Source organism: Candida dubliniensis, chromosome 1, assembly GCF_000026945.1.
Source record: "Candida dubliniensis CD36 chromosome 1, complete sequence".
Lineage (NCBI taxonomy): Eukaryota > Fungi > Ascomycota > Pichiomycetes > Serinales > Debaryomycetaceae > Candida > Candida dubliniensis.
Window position 1 is genome coordinate 521,905 of NC_012860.1, and position 19,395 is coordinate 541,299.

Here is a 19,395-nt window from a genome sequence, read left to right on the forward strand (position 1 = left end):
TCTTTTTTATGAAAAACAAATTTATGTTATGAATAAATGAAAATAATATAAATGAATAAACCTTTAATTGATGCTTTCTTAAAAAACAAAAACAAAAACAAAAGAAAATGGTTTTAAAAAAAAAAAGCACGTAAACCAAAACCAATAAAAAGTAACAAACAAATAAATCTTAAATCCTGAATGGATTTGTAGAATAATGTGTGGTACTTCCAGTAAAACGAGTACTCAAATAAGTCCAACTGTAGCTCTTTGGTCTATGATTACCAGTATCATTGTTACTTACATTTCTTGGTTGGAATAATCCATTGGCAATAGAACCAGATCCACCAATATTGGCAAATTGATCAACAGCAATTTGTCCAGAAGCAACAGCTGGAGCAACAATAATAACAATAAACAAGATCAATACGGCAAAATACAAAACACAATATTTTCTCACCATTCTCTTTCTTAATCTGGCTTGTTTCAAAGAATAAATTGGTGGTCTAATCAATCTTGATGGTTTCAACCAAAACAACATCATTGAATGCCATCTATCAACTAATGGAATAAACAAAAATGGTAATTGACAGAATAAAATAATATGAGCTAAAACAAAATCACCAGCAAATTCAGACATTTCAATGATTTTAGCAACAAATTCACGAGCTGGTTGAGTGAAAGCCATCCATCCCATACCAGTATTATACCATTTACCAGTCCAAAAAGCAGTATTGGCTTTATCATTCTTAAATTCTCTTGTTAAGAAACATAATGTCAAAAATTTAAATAATAATCTTTGAACATAAATCATGGTGGCAATACCCAACATTAATCTGGCAAAATTGAAACCTTCAGTAACCCACATAACAATAAAGAAAATAATATGAACAATCACGGCAACACCATGAGCAACACCAGCAATGACAGCACCAGTCTTTTTACAACATAATCCTAACATTGGACCAGCACAACATGCCATAGCAAGACATACACCTAAGCATCCCATATCAATAACAACTGGAGCCAAAGAACAAATAATAAGTCTCAATGTAGAATTAACTGGTTGTGGATCAGTAGAACCAAGAATTTCATATGGATAACTGGTAACACCGGTTTGAGCATTAATAAATGTGTAAGCAACATAAAGACCAGCAGTATAAATCAATGTTGGTAAGAAATCAGCAAATAAAACATTGGATCTATGAGCTCTTGAAGCATCACCAGCAGCTTTTTCAGAAACATCACCGGTCAACTTACGTTTGAAACCAGTAATACGTGATCTAGAAAGTCTAACATAACCAATCCAAGAGTTTCTATGCCATTTCGTATTACCTCTAGATAACCATCTGATGAAATCTCTGTAATCAAGGAAAAAGTCTTCCCAAGCAAATTGATGAGGATTGAAAATAAATGGTGAAAACATTAACGCCGATAATGAAGCCCAGAACCATAATAATGGTGCTTGCCAATGAGAAACTGTACCAAATAATAAAATCAACATCAATCTTGCTCCCATATAAATAGATGAATCAGCAAAACGTGAATATAAAATTGAAAATGGAATTCTTGAAGTGGCAAACCCTCTACCAGTGGAAATATATCTAGCACCACCAACAGTTAAATCAGTGAAAACAGATGAAGAATAGATTTGGGCAACAAACACTTCGAAAAATGGTGACATGGAAATGAAATGTCTAACAAATCTTTGGAAGGCTTTCCAAACACCTCTTTCAATCAATTCTTGTACAACCAATGGAATAAAGGAAATAAAGAAAACAATGAAAATAGATAATGTATAACGTCTGATCCAATCAACTGCTGGGGCAATATTGTAACAACCAAATGGATATAACACATCAGTAACTGGAACATCCTTATTGTAAGAACACATAATAGCTTCATGAGCTAATGAGTTCAAATTAGCCAACACCAAAATAAACACTTGTAATGATAATTGAATAAACAAGTTATTAATATGGAAACCTGGATGACCATAATAAAATGATAAAAATCTATCCAATGGAAGTTGAGTACCTAAATAGAAATATTCTCTTGAAAGCATTTGTTCTCCCATACCAGCACCAATTTTGGTTGTGAAATTCAAAATGGATCCAAAACCTAAATCTCTACCTTTACCACATTGATAATATTCACAATGCTTGATCTTACCACCTCTCATCATGGCATTCATACCAGCATAAATATCTTCATTCAAATGTAAACCTTTTTGTGCTTTAGAAACACCACCTCTAGTCAACATAAATGTAGCATTCAAGAAATCCGGATGACCATAATGCAATTTACCTCCAATTTGTGCCAAAGTTCTAGCAAATAATGTACCAAAAGTTTGTTCTTTACCAGCAGCAACATCACCTAAAACACCAGAATTTTCTGAGAAAATATATTCTCTAGCACCCAAAAATGCCACTGGATCTTTTTTGGTACTATTATCTTCAGATTTCAAATTTGGTGCATATGGATTAACATGTTCAACATTCATTTCTTCAAATTCAGCTAAAACCGATCTAATCTTCAAACATTCTTCCAAATAATTATCTTGATTAGCATCAATCAATTGAATATATTCACCTCTATGGAAAATAACCGCATGATTTTGATTATCAGATTTACCATCACCCAAAATTGGATTACCAGATAATTGAACTCTAAATTTAGGACGACGTCTACCATTTTCTAACATTTCACAATGACCATCAATCAAGGCAGAGTATACTCTTGGTTCCTCATCCTCATTCAAAGCCGGTTCTTCATCCAAGTAAGCAATTTGCAAATCAGGGTAAGCACGCAATAAGAACTCGGCATTTTCCATTTCATCATCTTTGAATTTAGATAATCTTTGCATGGAAACCAAGAATCTAAACTTTCTTCTGGCCATTCTTTCTAAAGCTAATTCTAATCCTTCAGGATCACCACCAAAGTATTGAACCAATTCAGGGTTTTCAACTCTGTATAATAATTTAATAGCTCTGGCATAATTCATAAACCCAGACACAGTTCTATACAAAGTTTGTGATCTCAATGAAGCCCAAATTCTTGTTCTTAAAGTATATTCCGGTGCAGCTGATTTGAACCCAATACAATAAAATGGTAAATCATCAATCTTGGATTTCAATCCATCTTCAGATAATTTTTCAGAATCATCACCATTTTCATAAGCAGCAGTTTCTTCAGCCAAAATCTTGGTGTCTTTAACAAAACAATCCCATTCAACTGGATGTAATTGTTTCAAATATTCCAATAATGTCACTCTGGAGAATTGATCATCTTCTCTAATAATTTCTCTCAAGGATAATAAAATCTTTTCCGAATAATGAGGAGTGAAAACAGTAAATGTTGGCATATTATCAACTGGCAATGGTTCTGGCATTGGAGTGGCTAAAGATTGAGCGAAAAATGAAATTCTTCTTTCAGCTTCAGAATTTCTTGGGAAGAATTCCGTTTCAAAATTGTTATCATCTTGAGAAACAAAGAAAGTTGGAGCTCTCAAAGTTCTTTTACCTTCAATTTCAGATGGGACTTGATGATATAATAATTTTTGCACATGATCAATAGCTAACAAATGTTCTCTGTACATGGAAATAACAATGGCATTCCAAATTTGTGAAATCAAAACTTTTGGCTTATATTTGATCTCCATTTCTGTGGTGGCTAAAATCTTAGAATAAATTCTCTTTGGCAATCTGGTGAAAATGTTTCTCCATGGAGTCAAAATGGAAATACCCAAATAGAATGAACGACCAATGGAAAAGATACAGTTACAAATAATGTACCACATATAAGTATCCAAAAAGAACAATAACAAATCAACGAGATACATCAACCCTAAAACAATCTTGGCTTGGTTTTTACAAACGATATCTTTGTACCAAACTTCACCAACACATCTCATGGACATGGTCGACAAGTTTCTAATAGGATCTCTTAATGACAAAGTCAAGAAGAAATAAGATTCAACCAATTTGGCAAGGAAAACCAAAAACCATAACAAATATGACATCCACATATCTAAACCTTTCAATTTAATGTAGTTGGCAGTAAATGTTTGTGATGCAATATATCTTCTTGACCTCTTGTTCATGTATGAAGTGAATAACCCACCCAAGGGCATGACAGCAAAGAATACTAATGTGGCCACAGCAATGAAAAATCCAACAACAGATACAGCATATGCCGATTTAGAATAAATCACCAATTTGGTAATTTGGAATGTATAAACTGGTGGAACCAAATTAAGAAAGAAGATTAATACCAAAAACACCATACGACGAGATAAATGTTGAGCACCAGCCCATTCTCTAGGCACAAAAATCCATTCAAAAAGAGTGGCAAGAATTTGAATAAACGCAGCAAGAACACCACCAATGGCACAAGCAGCCCATCTTGACGAAGCAAGTGGTTGTTGGTTCATGGTTTGGACATAATGTTTAGTATATAAAGTTGGGGAATTGTAGGCAGTATACATCCAATAGATGGTACCATGGATAATCCAGATTCTATTAAAGTTGGTAACAAAATGTAACCAAGTTCTGATTTCTTTATAAGTTTTAAAGAAAACATTTTTCCATTCAACTTCACCTAATTTCAAGAAACGTTCTTCTTGTGGGATATCAACCAATCTAGTTCCATCTTCAAAAATAATTCTGGAAATACCTTCTGGATACCAAAACAATTGATTGACATCATCATAACCAATGACCTTGTTGTGGTCTTTTTCACGTTTAACAAATCTTCCATCATAAATTTCATAAACTTGAGATCTAATAAATCTGTAAAGTGGAGTAATGACACGGTTCAAGTAATCACCTTCAAGCACTGGTTCTTGTCTTTGTTGACATAATGGGGAATTCAAATAATCAGTGGCGGCTTTGTAAATGTAACACAAACATTCAGGAGTAAAACGAACTTGATTTGCTTCACCCCATATCAACAAATAAAGAGCAAGATCTCTCACTCTTTCTTCTGGAGTCAAAGAATTCATCTTGGCTTTCCATCTGATTTCAGCAGCTTCCAATGAATAGTCACCTTCTAATTCATTAGCAAGAGCATCAACATCTTGACCATGTTCTTCAGCAGCTTTTCTAGCCTTTTTGGATTTCTTGGAAGCTTTTCTAGCTTTTCTACCAATTTTACCTAAAGTCATATTAGCAAAACCTAAAGAATCATCCAAATCTTGTTGTGAAGAAAAAAACCATTTCCTATAATTGGCATTGTCACCACCAATATAATCAGCATGTAAACTTAACAAAGCTTGAGCTGGTGACATACGAGAAGATCTTGAGTCCAACAATGTCATAAAATAATCAAACATGTTTCTCATAGAATCTCTTTGGAAACCAAATTTATTAGCCAAGTCAATGAAAATATCTTCAATGTGTTCAATCTTGATTGGAGCTTGAGGATCAGCAGACCAAGCTGGATATGGCAAGTTGGAGGACATATTAAATTGAGTTGGGTCATAACCTTGACCTTGACCGCCATAAATTGGTGTGGAGGCACCAGAAGATCTTGGGTCACCACCATAACTCATTTGAGATGGGGTGTATTGAGTACCATATTGATCGTAACCAGGAGTGCCAGGAGTTTGACCACCATAACTAAAGTCAGAAAAGGCTTCTGGGTCAGCATTATAACCCTGGGCATTCATTGGTTGACCACCATAATTAGCTTGATCTTGATATCCATCCATGTCATATGGTTGTTGTTGATATTGAGCATTTGGATCGTAATAATCTTGTTGGTGTGGTTGTTGACCCATGTCATCATACTGTTGTTGGTAATACCCTTCTCCTCCTTGATGAGGTGGCATACCGCCCTGTTGATTAGGGTCGTAATAATGATTGTTATTATCGTTATACGACATCTAATTCAAAGGAATACTAAGTTAGTATATAGGTTGGCTTTTTATAAAAAAAAAAAAAAAAGAAAAAGAAGGGGGAAGTTGAAAAAGAAAAGTTATTAGTTGGGTATTGTGTATGGTGTGTTTTTGTTCAAAAAAAAAAAAAAAGGGAACCAAAAAAAAAAAACAGCAAAATCAAGAATAATTTTTTTGTTTGTTGTTTCAAATGTAGAATCAAACTAATGTCAATGATGAATAGTGGTGGGGACTCGATGTTAGTTGAGATAAAATAAGTATCTCTCTATTTAGTTAAGACTAGGTTGTTATTGAGATCTGGTAGTGTGAATTTGATTTATAATAAAAATAGCAATCCAGATTTATGTAAGATATTGCAAACGTTTTATCTTGTAAAAGTTGTTCCTGAAATCGTATGAGAGAGATCAAACAAAAAAGAAAACACACTTGAGATTTGTGTGAAAAATTGGGTGGGTAGATTCTTTTGAAAACAAAATACTAGGTTGATAGTAGATTCTTTTGTTGATTGATAAGTAACAAAGTTACAGGAAATCCTGCTTCGAGGGTATTTGTATATCTTTTGGCTAATTTCCAATTGGGTAATCAAATGCCTTAAAATTGAAGATAGCAAATGTAAAAATTGCTTTTTTTTTCGTTTCTTTTACAAACACACACGCACACACACACACACAGTTCCTTTTTTCTTTTTGCTAATTTTAGAATTCTTTCTTAGAGTCTAAAAAAGAACTCGAGGAGGAAGAAGACTTTTGATCTTGTTATATCGAGATTTCAAAGTATGAAATGATGTTGATATGATTGTAAAATTGATAGTGTAGTTTCTTTAAATTGAATAAACCAAAAAGATCTCTGAATCGAGGCTATGTTTACAAGTATGGTTATGATACACACTACCAAATACCCATGAATCTGGGTTTTGTTATTTTTTTCTTTTTTTTTGGGGGGGGAACTCTCTTCGATGGGGATCTTAATACAATCTCACAACATTTGATATACAATTAGATAAGATCTCGAATTATTGGGTTACTTTGAAATTTGGAGGATGGGAAATTGATTGTGAAATGATGATTATGATCCTAATGATATAGTCCTTTCTTATGCCAATCATTCCATTATTGGAAATATATAAATTATAAACAAACTAATAACTTCTTCTTTTTCTTCCTGGACAGGATTAGATAAAAAATACGTTACATACCTTTTTTTATGTTCTTTTCAAACCTCTTGTAATTGAATAAAGCGAATGAAATGTGATAATACTTAAAAAAAAAGATGATCAATGGTAGGGGGTGATAGGTTAATGAATATTGTAGATGTTGGGATAACGATTAGATTGTAAGAATAGAAAAGAAAACGAAAACGAAAAGAAAAAGAAGTAATAAAAAAAGGTTTAAAAAAAAAAAAAAAAATCAAATTGAAAGAAGTTGAATCAAAAGGGAACTTTCGTGAAAGGGAAAACAAGGGAAATCAAGATTCCAAAATAAAATCAAATTATATATATGAAACGAAATAGTAACAGTAGAAGTAACACAAATTACTTTTATACAACAACAACACAAATAAATCTCAATCTAAAAAAAAAAAACTTATAGGAAGAGCAACTTGAAACTAAAATTCATCCACAGCAACAACTAACAGATGGTTCCATAAAATATTAACTACAACCAACAACTAAAATTATTAGGCACAGACGATATATATGTGAAAATTATATGTATGCTGAATGCGTTTTTTTTTTTTTTTCTTTATTTTTGGTGCATGTATATTTGTATGTATGTATGTGCGTGCGTGCAAAAGTGCAAGAAAAAAAAAAGAAACGATAATGTCTAAATTGGCTTAGAAATGATTTTGTAACCACAAATAAAATTCCTAATATGATCTTAACATGTAAAAACCAACTAAATATTACAGTTTGACCCTTAACCTCCTTTCCTTTGCATTACACTCAGGACGACAACGACGCAATCATCCACCCATCCTCCCACGACGGTCACTACAAAAATATTATTTTTTTTTTCTTTTTCTTCTTCTTCTTTTCTCGCGACCGTGTAGTGAATTTTATTGCCGACTGGTATGCAAGAAACAAGCAAGTGGAGTTAAATTGAATACGTTCCTTTTTTTTTCTTCCTCATTAAAAAATGCCAGTAATCACCTCCTCCTTCTGCCCTGCTTGTTGAGAACATAATCTATTATATCGAGTTTGATATTTATTAGGCATTGATTGAATTTGTATTCAGGTCAAATTGTTTTGGGAAAGAATATAAAAAATAAACTGAATTTATTTCTTCTGCACCAAATCACGTCACGTCCCGCGTCCAACGAATTTTCTTTTCGTGTGGTACCTTAAAATCTATTTTAGTTTTTTTCGTCGAATCGTGTAGTCGTGATAATAATAGTTAGTGAAAAATTGAGGCGGGTAGTAGGCGGTTTTCTCGGGTGTTATCAGTACACTCTTTATGCAGCAATAACTAAACAAAACCAATTTTTTTTCTCTTTTTATTTTTTTCATTCATTCTCCTACTGCATTTTCTTGACACAGTTTCCCAATCAACATTCAATCACCAGAGAATGAGAACTTGAAAATACAAGTCACAACTACAAAGAAGAGAAGAATGGTGCTGGTGATTCTGAGTAGAATGTAAAAAAAGAATAAGGAGGAAACAGGATCCGGTATCTGAGAAGTTACTCTAAGATGCGTTAGTTTTTTTTATTTATCAATTTATTCGGTGATCTTCACCTTGCAACCAAATACTTACTTAATGGACATGGTTAGTTAATAGAACGCGTACAAAATCAAAAAAAGAAAAACTCACTGGTATATTCCATCAAATTGTATAGTTCATTGATTTAGTGTCGTCGTCGACGACCCCCTATTCATTCATTCCATTTCTTCTTCTTCTTCTTCTTCTCTCCCAGACTTGGCCCCTGGAGTATGTATTCGATGACAATTGATTAATTGTCTACAATTTTTCTTTTTTTTTTTTTTTTCAGCCCAAAATTGTAAATTTCTTGATAATTGGAAAATTAAAAAAAGGAAAGGTTGTTCCAATTTCAGAATCTATTAATAGCAATCGAAGCAAATAATAGAAAATGAAAATGATTGTCAAAGTACACGTAAAATAATAAAAACAGAATGTTGCTGGCTAATAAAGTTGGTAGTGGCCAAGTGGCAATGCCAGTGGCAGTGGCAGTGGCGGTGATGATGCATGAATGAATGTGTGTGTGTGTGTTCAGTTGGTATGACAATACAATTATTTGATTGGTCAGAACGTTTTTATTCAGTCGTGTGAAAAAACAAAATGTTTTTGTGTAAGTTGTTTTTAGGTTGCCTTGACAACGGGTTTTCTTTTTTTTTTTTTTTCCTGAAAATAGAAAATCCGGAATATATTGTGTCTCTTTATTTCCTTCAGTTGATAAATGTTTTGGCAAAATGGATCTGGTCTGTTTGGTGGGCAGCGGTGGCGGCGGCGGCGGCGGCGGTATACTTAGCAGGACAGAGGGGTGTTTTGAGAGGGTGGATTTCAACTTCCAAATTATGTCTACTGCTTAGCCTTGTTGTTGTTGTTGTCGCTCGCTACAAGTGCCAATGTCAAAGTTGCTGTTCTTGTCAGTTTTATCAATTACATCTCTAGTTGAAGTAATAATTGTAAGTTTGATTCAACCATTCATTGTGTAGTTTGTCAATTACTTATCAAGATTTACCTCTGAGAGGACTCCCATCGGTTTTACTTGGTCTCTACTATATTTATTCTTAGTAAGATCTTGAATCTTTTTTTGCAAAGCTGTTGTGTTTTTTTTTTTTTTTTGGTTGCAATTTTGATGCGAAATTTTACTAAATTATGAATTTACAAAACTAACAATCATATTAAGAGGTTGATTTCCTCCGCCTCCCCCCCCAAAAAAAAGTGGTTGAGTTAAAATAAATAATACGTATCAATAAACTATTAAATTTATTATAACCTATTCATTCCAACCTAATGTTTGTAATTCAGATCTAATTTCATCTTCTTTAGAGATTTTTATAACTTGAGTGTCTTCTAAAGTCTCACCAGCAGCTTGTTTCATTTTCAATTGTTCAATAGCTCTTAATTTCTTTAATAAAGATCTAATTTTTTTCTCTTCTAATGATGCAACTCCTCCAATAACACCAGCAGTAGCAGCAGGTGTAGGAGTTGTGGCAGCCTCACCAGCAGCAGCAGCAGGAGCAGGAGAATTACTCTTTTCTTGTGCTTGTTTCTTGGCTTCTCTCTTTTTCCTATTTTTGGCAGCAGCTTTACTTTCTTTTTCAACTGGTGGAGGAGCACCAACAACAGTTCTAACTCGAGGAATATTACCTGCAGCTCTTGATAATCCTGGAGGTGGAGAAGGTGATGATCCATTACTTCTCAAATTATTTTGTAATTCCTTTTGATACAAAGATGAAGCAGCGACATTGGCACCACTACCACTACCATTACCTGCTCCTCCTGCTCCTCTTGCATGTGGAGGACGATAAGCACCAGCAGGTTTTTTGGCAGCAGCTGATGCTAAAGCTTGACGTTTTTCTAAATATTCTTTAGTTGATTCATGAGCTTGTGGTGCCGGTTCTAAATTTCTAATTGGGGGGAAACAATCTAATGCTTGAGGTTTCCAACCAATAGAAAATAATTCAGGGAATTCTTTCAAATAAATTAATTTGCCACTAGCATGCCAAATTTTACAACCATTATCAACTCTTAATCGAGGGGATGTAGTAGCTGTCAATATAAATCTACCACAGGGGGACCATTCACAAACAGAAGTATTTGAAGCTTCAAAAGTGATCACTTTAGAAAATTTATTTTGACGATCATAAACATCAACTGTACCTTGTAAATTACCAAATCCAGCAACAAGAACAAATTTAGCATGAGGTGAATATAAAATTGTATTTCTTGGAGCTGTAGGTAATGAATGAATAGCATTACCTCGAGAATCGAAAAATGTTGTTTCTGAAGGCATATAACCATAACTAACAGCAAATTCACGAGCAGTTGGTGACCAAGTAATATCATGAATAGGACCTTCTCTTTTCAAATCAATTCTTGAATCATAAGATCCAGCAATTCCTAATAAATAAAGATTGGTTTCCCCATAATATGATTTATTAGTAGTATCATGATCAGTAGAAGCTAATGCTAATAATGCAGTACCTAAAGAATTCCATTTCAATTGACATTTTTCAGCTTTGAAAAAATTTTTAAAACAAATTGGTTGATTAAAATTAGGAATATTATATATTGATACATTGGCTGGTTTACCACTTTTTTCTGGAATAAAAATAGCAACACTAGGGTTTCTTCCTGGTGATATTTGGAAAGCTTGTAATGTAGCCTTTGGATCATTAACTTTATATTTAAAACTTGGTTGATTTATATTGACAATTGAATCAGAAGTTGGATCAAGTTCAAAAAAATGAATTTCTTTTTGATTTATACTTCTAGCGAAAAGATTTTCTTCAGAAGTAAATTGAGGTTTCCAAGCATTTTGATGTTTAGCACTCCATTCAGCAATAATAGTTTTAGTTTTAATATTAAAAATCTTTAAATTATTATTCCAAGTACCATTTTCTTTATTTAATTGAATTGGTTTACACCAAAGACATAAATATGTACCTTCTGGGGAAAAATAAATATCAAACACTTCGGGAATTTCAATACGATGATATACTTTTGCTTCACCAGTAGTATCTAATATAACTACTTCTTGAGGTTGGGTATAAGCAAAGAAATCACCATTTTTGGAATATAAGGCCGCACGACATTCACCGTTTGCCTTTGGTGATGGAGTTATATCTTTGAAATCTTGGATTAACTCTACAGATTTCGGAAGACGACCTAGAAATTGATATCTTTGTTAGTACTCGAGCGTCCCCTCAAAATAAAACGAAACCCAAACCTAAACCTAAACCTAAATCGGTGTGGTTAAGCATTGATAACATACAAAATATTTCAGTTGTTTTGGACATCTTAAAAAAAAAAAAAAAAAGACTGAATCAAAATATCTTCAAAAAATGAATCTTGTTTAAAATATTCCAACAAAAAATGAAAAAATAAAGGCAATTACTCTTTAAAATAATAAATGATCTATTGATGAAGGAGTAAAATACTTTTTTTTATTTTTTTTATTTCACAATCTATATTTCAACAATTGGGAATGATATATATAGGTTGGTTAGTTGTGTTGTGTTGGGATTATTTATGAAGAATTTAAAGAAAAAATTGGAAGAAAGAAAAAAAAAAAAAGATCAAACATTGAAAGAAAAATTTCGTCCGAAAGGTTGAAGTGCGTAAATTTTTGTTTTTGTTTATTTAATGAGCTGTGTCAATATTGCAGTGTGTGTTGGTGTATTCTGTTTTCTTTTCTTTTCTTTTCATCTCTTCTTTCTCTTTACTTTGGCTTTCCTCTATCTCTATCTCTATCTCCACTCCACCACACACACTATACATGTTAAGTTTGTTCAACCCCAGGGTTACATTTATCAATTTAGAGTTTTAATAATAATCTAATTTACAAAATATATTACAGAATCGTAATGATTATACTTTACAGAAGACTTCTCTCTTTATTGAATTTGCTCTTATGGGCAAAAATATTCACCTATCATTTATTTGTATAATGATTACTGATTATTATATACCACAAGTAACTAGCTTTTCTTAACTTTAACCTCACCAAAATTTAGATGTCCGGTTTCTTCTGCATGTTTAGAAGCTCCCATTTCTCCAACCAACACCAGATAACAATCTAGACATCTAACTCTAAATGTAGTTGTATTTGTTGCATAATCTTTACTTTGCAACAATTTACATAGTTTTTGACTAGCAGCTAAAATATCTTCTTCTTCATGAATATCTTCAGTTGACCATTGAGCAATATCGGTATCTTTATTATCCATACTCAATTCATCATTAATAGCCAATACATCATAATGAATCCCACTATAAATCAAAATAATAAATTTATTGGGATGATCTTTTTCATTTTCAAATCGAATGAAATTCCCCAGTTCAATATCTATACATACAATTCTAACATTAAACCAATCAGCCAATATCCCCAATTCTATAGCACCACCCCAACTATCTTTCTTTTGAATCCATTGACAATATTCTTCTCTAGGTCTCCCTAAAATCAATTCCGAATATAATTCGGGATCCTTTTCAATATAATTAACTACTACTTTCCTTAATTCTTCCGGTGGGGAAATATTATTATATGAATCATACCCGGAAATAGCATAAGAAATGGAATTAAATAAACAAGAATTATCATCAGGAATATTTCGAAGAATTAAATATTTATTAAGTGATTCAATAAATGTTGAAGGAATATCATCTCGTAGATTAGGTTTCTTTTCTGATGGTTGTGGAGATAATGGTGGATCGGAATCGGTTTTTCTTTTGAATGAAGTGAATTCAATTAACAATTGATCACCATCTTTAATATCTTTATCTTTCAAAGTTGTATCTAATCCATAGGACAAATCAATTGGTTTGGGTGGGAATCCTAATTTAATTGTTGATACATTTTCAGAAATATCTTGATGTAGTTTTGTATCTTGTTGGATATCTATAAGGAAATCTTTGAACAATTTTTTGGGATCATCCAAAGTTATGGTTGATACTCCATTAGTTGACTTTAGTTTTAATCTCATACTTTTTTTTTTTTGGGAAAGGGTTCCTTCTTTAAAGGCTTGTAGTTAGAAGGAAGTGGGAGTGTGAATTGTTTGGGTTGTGAGTAAAAGTTGAGTGGATTAAAATTTCAAAATTACCTCTCTCTCTCCCCCTCCCCTCCCCCCAAAAAAATAACAACTAACAACAACAACCAGTAAAGAATATGAGTGAGTGAATTCGTACCAGAAAAAATAGTAAGAATAAAGGAAGCACGACCAACTCATTTTTCCCACCAACTACTACTAAGAAGAGAGAATAGTAGCAGCAACAATTGCAACAACAATAACAACAGCAACTCTGTAGTAAAGCATGGCTTATTTCTCATCCCACAAATAATTTCCAAGCCGTGTCCACCGCCGCCATTACAAGTTTTCCTTAACAACCTACATAAGCATTCCCAAAAGCATTTTAAAAGTTCTAGATCCTAACAGGTTACAAATCAGCCTCTCTACTTTGTTCGCTATGACGGAATAGACCGACATGTAGACTCATGTACTTGCATTTTTTCACAACTTAACAACAATAGAGTCAATTATAGAGTAATTTCTTTTTGATTTAGTAATTGTCTAATTTAGAAAATCTCCCAACATTGGAAGTCTTAATTGATTTGAATTGAATTGCAAATAATCAAACTATAAAATACCATGTCAATCTATACAAACCCCACCCCAGTATTTATCAATTTAAATATATATGTTTATTAGTGTTTCATGTTATAAAGAATTAAACTTAAATCTATCAAATAAAATGGTGCCAATCAGTTGTATCCTCTTTCCATCGAAAAAAGTTAACTTATAAAACCACGCCCTCTATCATAAATAATCTTAGTGATTCATCAAATAATTAAATATTATAAAACTTGACCTTGTTTAATTTAATCAGTCATCATAACTTCTTCTTGATCATTAGAAACAGTTCCTTGATTTGCATTTTGTGACTCTTGTACTTGTTGTTGTTGTTGTTGTTGTTGTTGAAATTCTTCAGAAGGTATACCAGTTATTATAGCATCTAAATTATCTTTCTTTTGATTTATTAAATTATCATATTCTTGTTTATTTTCTTGTTTATGATTTTCCAATTGTTTATATTTTTCAACACTATTAATGAATTTTTCCATATTTATTCCTGCAGCTGCTTCTGCTTCCAATGGAGTATAAGGTCTTTCTTTTAATAATTTAACTCTTCGTTTATGTATTTTTGATTTAGTATGACGATCTAAACTTATTTGATTTTCAAAATATTTGGCACATTGTATACAATAATATTGACCTAATCCTGGTTTTAATTCATCTAATGGTTGATTCTTTAATTTATTTATTGAATCAGGATTAGATAAATCATTATATATAAGATCAAGATCTCTAGTTCTTCTTTTGGTTTTATATCTTTTAACACTATATCTTCCCATTATTAGTATTGCTAGTATCTCCTAGTATATATCAAATCAAATCAAATCAGTTGGTATTTGTGGGTTTTAACAAAATGTGAGAGATGAGCTTCTACCCCTAATAATAACAATAATAATAATGCCAGAGACAAATCGCGACATTATTCACTATATTTTTATTTCTAAAAGTCGTACATTAGGGCTACAACCCTAATATGGTGGAAAAATATTTGTTTGGTATACATACACGACCATATTACTAAGCATTCTCTTTTATTGTCTGGTGCTGCGTTTTTGCTCACACATTGACAAACCGAAAAAAAAAAACTCAAGATTTCAAAAGAATTTGCCAAAATTCTCTCTTTCCTGACCCTATACTTAACCAAAGTAAAGAAGGTATGTTTCAATAGACTACCATATAGTATAGTATTGTTGATATTTATTGAAGAAAAAGAAGAGAAGAGATTAATGAATCAAGGTTATTGGATTAAGATTCCTTAAAAAAAAGAAGTTTGGGCAGAATATGAAAGCAAAATTGTTCAGCATGGGGGGGGGGATGAAAAAGAAAAAATTTTAATTTTATTGATTTGTAAGCAAATGCCAAACATTGCCACCATATTTATTGCAGATACATATATATATATAAAGGGATAACTTTTTCTTGAGAGTTTGGTTTTTATAATCAATTTGAATTCTTCATTATATAAAGCAAGACTATATCCAAAAAAAAAAAAAGTTTCCTCATTACTAACAGTATATTCTTATTTTAGACAAAATGGCTAGAAGACCAGCTAGATGTTACAGATACTGTAAAAACAAACCATACCCAAAATCTAGATACAATAGAGCTGTCCCAGATGCTAAGATCAGAATCTATGATTTAGGTAGAAAGAAGGCCACTGTTGATGAATTCCCATTATGTATCCATTTGGTTTCTAATGAATTGGAACAATTATCATCTGAAGCTTTGGAAGCTGCTCGTATCTGTGCTAACAAATACATCACCAAAATTTCTGGTAGAGATTCTTTCCATTTGAGAGTTAGAGTCCATCCATTCCATGTTTTACGTATCAACAAAATGTTGTCATGTGCCGGTGCCGATAGATTGCAACAAGGTATGAGAGGTGCTTGGGGTAAACCACATGGTTTAGCTGCTAGAGTTTCTATTGGTCAAATCATCATGTCTGCTAGAACTAAAGATTCTAATAAAGATGTTGTTATTGAAGGTTTAAGAAGAGCTAGATACAAGTTCCCAGGTCAACAAAAAATCATTATTTCTAAGAAATGGGGGTTCACTCCATTGAACAGAGATGAATATATTGCTAAGAAAACTAACGGTGAAGTTATCGATGATGGTGCTTACGTTAAATTCTTGTCAAGAAAAGGTAACTTGGAAGCTAACTTGCAACAATTCCCAAACTACCAATACTCTGCTTAATTTAATTAGAGGATGTATTTTTTTTAATATAAATAACTTTTCTGTTTAATTATTAGAGGTAGTAGTAATAATAATAATATTATCCGTTGATCAGTTAGATAATATTATTTGTAGTAGTAGTTGATTCGTTTTAACTTACACCCATTGTAAGATATCATTTCATTTCCTAACTGAGTAGTTTTTTTTTTTTTTTTTTTTCAACAGTGGAACCAGTTTCCAGTTTTGATTTTTGATTTATCACATGCTTGTTGAATTAAAAGTGTTAAGTTAAGTATAACAAACTCCGATAGGTACAACTAGGGCCTTATTACTCAAAATGATCAACATCAAAAAGTATAGCAATATATAAGAAAGAAGAAATTCTTGAAATAATTCATGTCTTATTATTGTATATTCTGTTGAGTATTCTTTTTTTCCGTTCCTTCTTCTTCTTCTTCTTCTTCTTCTCCCACAAAATATATTTCACAAGTTTTTATATTGTTTTGGAATAAAGAAAGGCGAATTAGACGACAACAACAACAACAACAACAACAACGATCTATCTTTTCTTATTCAATAATAATTTATTTTATTTATTTTATTTTAAATCTATACCCATTATCACAAACATTGATAAACACCCTTTTTAAGAACCCCTTCATTCTAAATGGATCAAGACAACGAAATTGATAGATTACATGAAACTGAATTATGGAATAATAACAATAATAGTAATAATGATCATAATGATTTAACTTTGCCGTCATCAATAACTGCATTTGATCCTATTCAACAACAAGAATTAGAACAATTACAAGCTTTACTTGATCCAACATCAACATCATTACAGAATCATAATGAACAAGAAGGAGAGGAACAAGAATTGAAAAATAATGATACGTCTCAATGTTGGATTAGAACATTAATATTTATTGGTTATTGTATATCAACAGTTTTTTTTTCAATACATTTATGGATTCAATATTTTTTCATTAAATATACTTATGATGATCAAACTGCTGTGAATATGTTGAATTATGTAACTGCGGCTCAAGAACAAGCAATTGATGAATATCTGAGAAAGACAAAAAGGAGGACAAGTAGTAATAGTAGTATGAGGAGGAGAATGAGGAGGAGGAGTAGTAGAGAAAGTGATCTTCATCCATAAGAATTTAAAATCAGGATTTTTAATTTTTAAAAAGTTAATTAATTTAATTGGGAGAAAAAGAAAGAGAAAGAGAAGTGGTGGTGGTGGTGGTGAGGGGACAGACAGCATTGAGTGTTGAATTTTAGGTTGAATTATAATTGATGATAATAATACTAATCCTCAAGTTGAAGGTGAAAGAATGTGTGATTTAATAAGTATCTAGTGAGTGTAATGTGTTTTATATCAGACATTATTGCTATAATCATTTTTTAATAATGACAACTAATTGATAATTATTAATAACTTTGAAGATGTAGTTGTAAGTAAATAAATATTGTATCAGTTGCAAAATTAACAATTGATTGAATTGATTGTGTAAACGCCTTACAATGTTAAGATAAGCCGCGTCATCATCATCATCATCACCACCACCACACAAAAACTGACAACAACATAGGCTCAATAGAAGTAATTTGAAACCGGTCCGGCTGCTAACCTAGTTGGTTATTATCTCTAATACCCTCAACTCATTATGAGCCCTCTCCTCAAATTAGGATATATATATATATGTATAAATATAGTATACACTGTGAATTGAAAGTCTAAAAATATAAATGGGGAACGCGAGTTTGTTTGTATTTTGTTTTGTGTGTGAAGTGAAGGAATTGACACACACACGCACACACACGTACACACGTTGGAAAAGAAATTATAGCACTAACAAACAGGAGAGACAGAGAGACAGAGAAAAATTTTTTTTAGGTGGTGCCTCGTCTTCTTCAATTCGGACAACACATTTCTCAATTTCCACCATTACGACACACAACGCACCAACACACATTGAAAAAAAAAAATAACAACACTCCGTTTCATACCTTTCTTTTCTTTTCTTTTCTTTTCTTTTCTTTCTTCTTTGACTGTAATTACAAGTTACGTACATATAGATAGCATAAACTTCTTTTCTTTCCTTTTTAATATTCAATAATGTCTTTTGCTAATAAACAAGATCCAAAAACTTTAGTTTTATTTGATGTTGATGGTACTTTAACTCCAGCTAGATTAACCATTTCTGAAGAAATGAAGAAAACTTTAGAAAAATTACGTGAAAAAGTTGTTATTGGATTTGTTGGTGGTTCTGATTTATCTAAACAAGTTGAACAATTAGGTCCAAATGTTTTAAATGATTTTGATTATTGTTTTAGTGAAAATGGTTTGACAGCTTATAAATTAGGTAAAGAATTAGCTTCACAATCATTTATTAATTGGATTGGTAATGAAAAATATAATAAATTGGTGAAATTCATTTTAAAATATTTATCTGAACTTGATCTTCCAATTAGAAGAGGTACATTTGTTGAATTTAGAAATGGTATGATTAATGTTTCACCAATTGGTAGAAATGCTTCTACTCAAGAAAGAAATGATTATGAAAAATTTGATAAACAACATCATATTAGAGAACAAATGGTTGATGCTTTGAAAAAAGAATTTCCTGATTTTGGGTTAACTTATTCAATTGGTGGTCAAATTTCTTTTGATGTTTTCCCAACTGGTTGGGATAAAACTTATTGTTTACAACATGTTGAAGATGAACATTTTGAAAATATTCATTTCTTTGGAGATAAATCTTATAAAGGTGGTAATGATTATGAAATTTATAATGATCCAAGAACTATTGGTCATGCTGTTAATTCACCTGATGATACTATCAAAATCTTGAATGAAACTTTTAAATTACAATAAAATTACAATAGATTGAACTTAGAAACATTGTTTTTTACAACGAGAATTAATAACTATATACATATAATATAAATAATACACGAGAGAGTGTGTGTGTTTGTGTGTGTGTATGAGAGATCAGCATTTTTATCATTT

General features: G+C 31.8%; 7 protein-coding genes across 7 annotated transcripts; 3 read left to right on the top strand and 4 right to left on the bottom strand. All coding sequences in view use genetic code 12, as the record gives it.

The window, feature by feature from the left end:
* Nucleotides 1-169: 169 nt before the first annotated feature.
* On the bottom strand, nucleotides 170-5,863 carry CD36_02270 (1,3-beta-D-glucan-UDP glucosyltransferase, putative; the record flags this gene model as incomplete). Its single annotated transcript, XM_002416855.1, has 1 exon — nucleotides 170-5,863. The coding sequence occupies one exon, from the start codon at nucleotides 5,861-5,863 to the stop codon at nucleotides 170-172; it is 5,694 nt and encodes a 1,897-aa protein (XP_002416900.1).
* Nucleotides 5,864-9,832: 3,969 nt separating this feature from the next.
* CD36_02290 (eukaryotic translation initiation factor eIF-2A, putative) lies at nucleotides 9,833-11,858 on the bottom strand (the record flags this gene model as incomplete). Its single annotated transcript, XM_002416856.1, has 2 exons — nucleotides 9,833-11,727; nucleotides 11,834-11,858. The coding sequence occupies 2 exons, from the start codon at nucleotides 11,856-11,858 to the stop codon at nucleotides 9,833-9,835; spliced, it is 1,920 nt and encodes a 639-aa protein (XP_002416901.1).
* A 681-nt stretch (nucleotides 11,859-12,539) lies between these two features.
* CD36_02300 (conserved hypothetical protein) lies at nucleotides 12,540-13,547 on the bottom strand (the record flags this gene model as incomplete). The annotated part of the gene is made up of 1 exon (XM_002416857.1): nucleotides 12,540-13,547. One exon carries the CDS (start codon nucleotides 13,545-13,547, stop codon nucleotides 12,540-12,542), a length of 1,008 nt encoding a protein of 335 aa, XP_002416902.1.
* Nucleotides 13,548-14,440: 893 nt separating this feature from the next.
* CD36_02310 (filmanetation/polarity protein, putative) lies at nucleotides 14,441-14,974 on the bottom strand (the record flags this gene model as incomplete). Its single annotated transcript, XM_002416858.1, has 1 exon — nucleotides 14,441-14,974. The coding sequence occupies one exon, from the start codon at nucleotides 14,972-14,974 to the stop codon at nucleotides 14,441-14,443; it is 534 nt and encodes a 177-aa protein (XP_002416903.1).
* Nucleotides 14,975-15,728: 754 nt separating this feature from the next.
* On the top strand, nucleotides 15,729-16,391 carry CD36_02320 (60S ribosomal protein L10; the record flags this gene model as incomplete). The annotated part of the gene is made up of 1 exon (XM_002416859.1): nucleotides 15,729-16,391. The coding sequence occupies one exon, from the start codon at nucleotides 15,729-15,731 to the stop codon at nucleotides 16,389-16,391; it is 663 nt and encodes a 220-aa protein (XP_002416904.1).
* Nucleotides 16,392-17,037: 646 nt separating this feature from the next.
* CD36_02330 (conserved hypothetical protein) lies at nucleotides 17,038-17,538 on the top strand (the record flags this gene model as incomplete). Its single annotated transcript, XM_002416860.1, has 1 exon — nucleotides 17,038-17,538. The coding sequence occupies one exon, from the start codon at nucleotides 17,038-17,040 to the stop codon at nucleotides 17,536-17,538; it is 501 nt and encodes a 166-aa protein (XP_002416905.1).
* Nucleotides 17,539-18,501: 963 nt separating this feature from the next.
* CD36_02340 (phosphomannomutase, putative) lies at nucleotides 18,502-19,260 on the top strand (the record flags this gene model as incomplete). The annotated part of the gene is made up of 1 exon (XM_002416861.1): nucleotides 18,502-19,260. One exon carries the CDS (start codon nucleotides 18,502-18,504, stop codon nucleotides 19,258-19,260), a length of 759 nt encoding a protein of 252 aa, XP_002416906.1.
* Nucleotides 19,261-19,395: the final 135 nt, after the last annotated feature.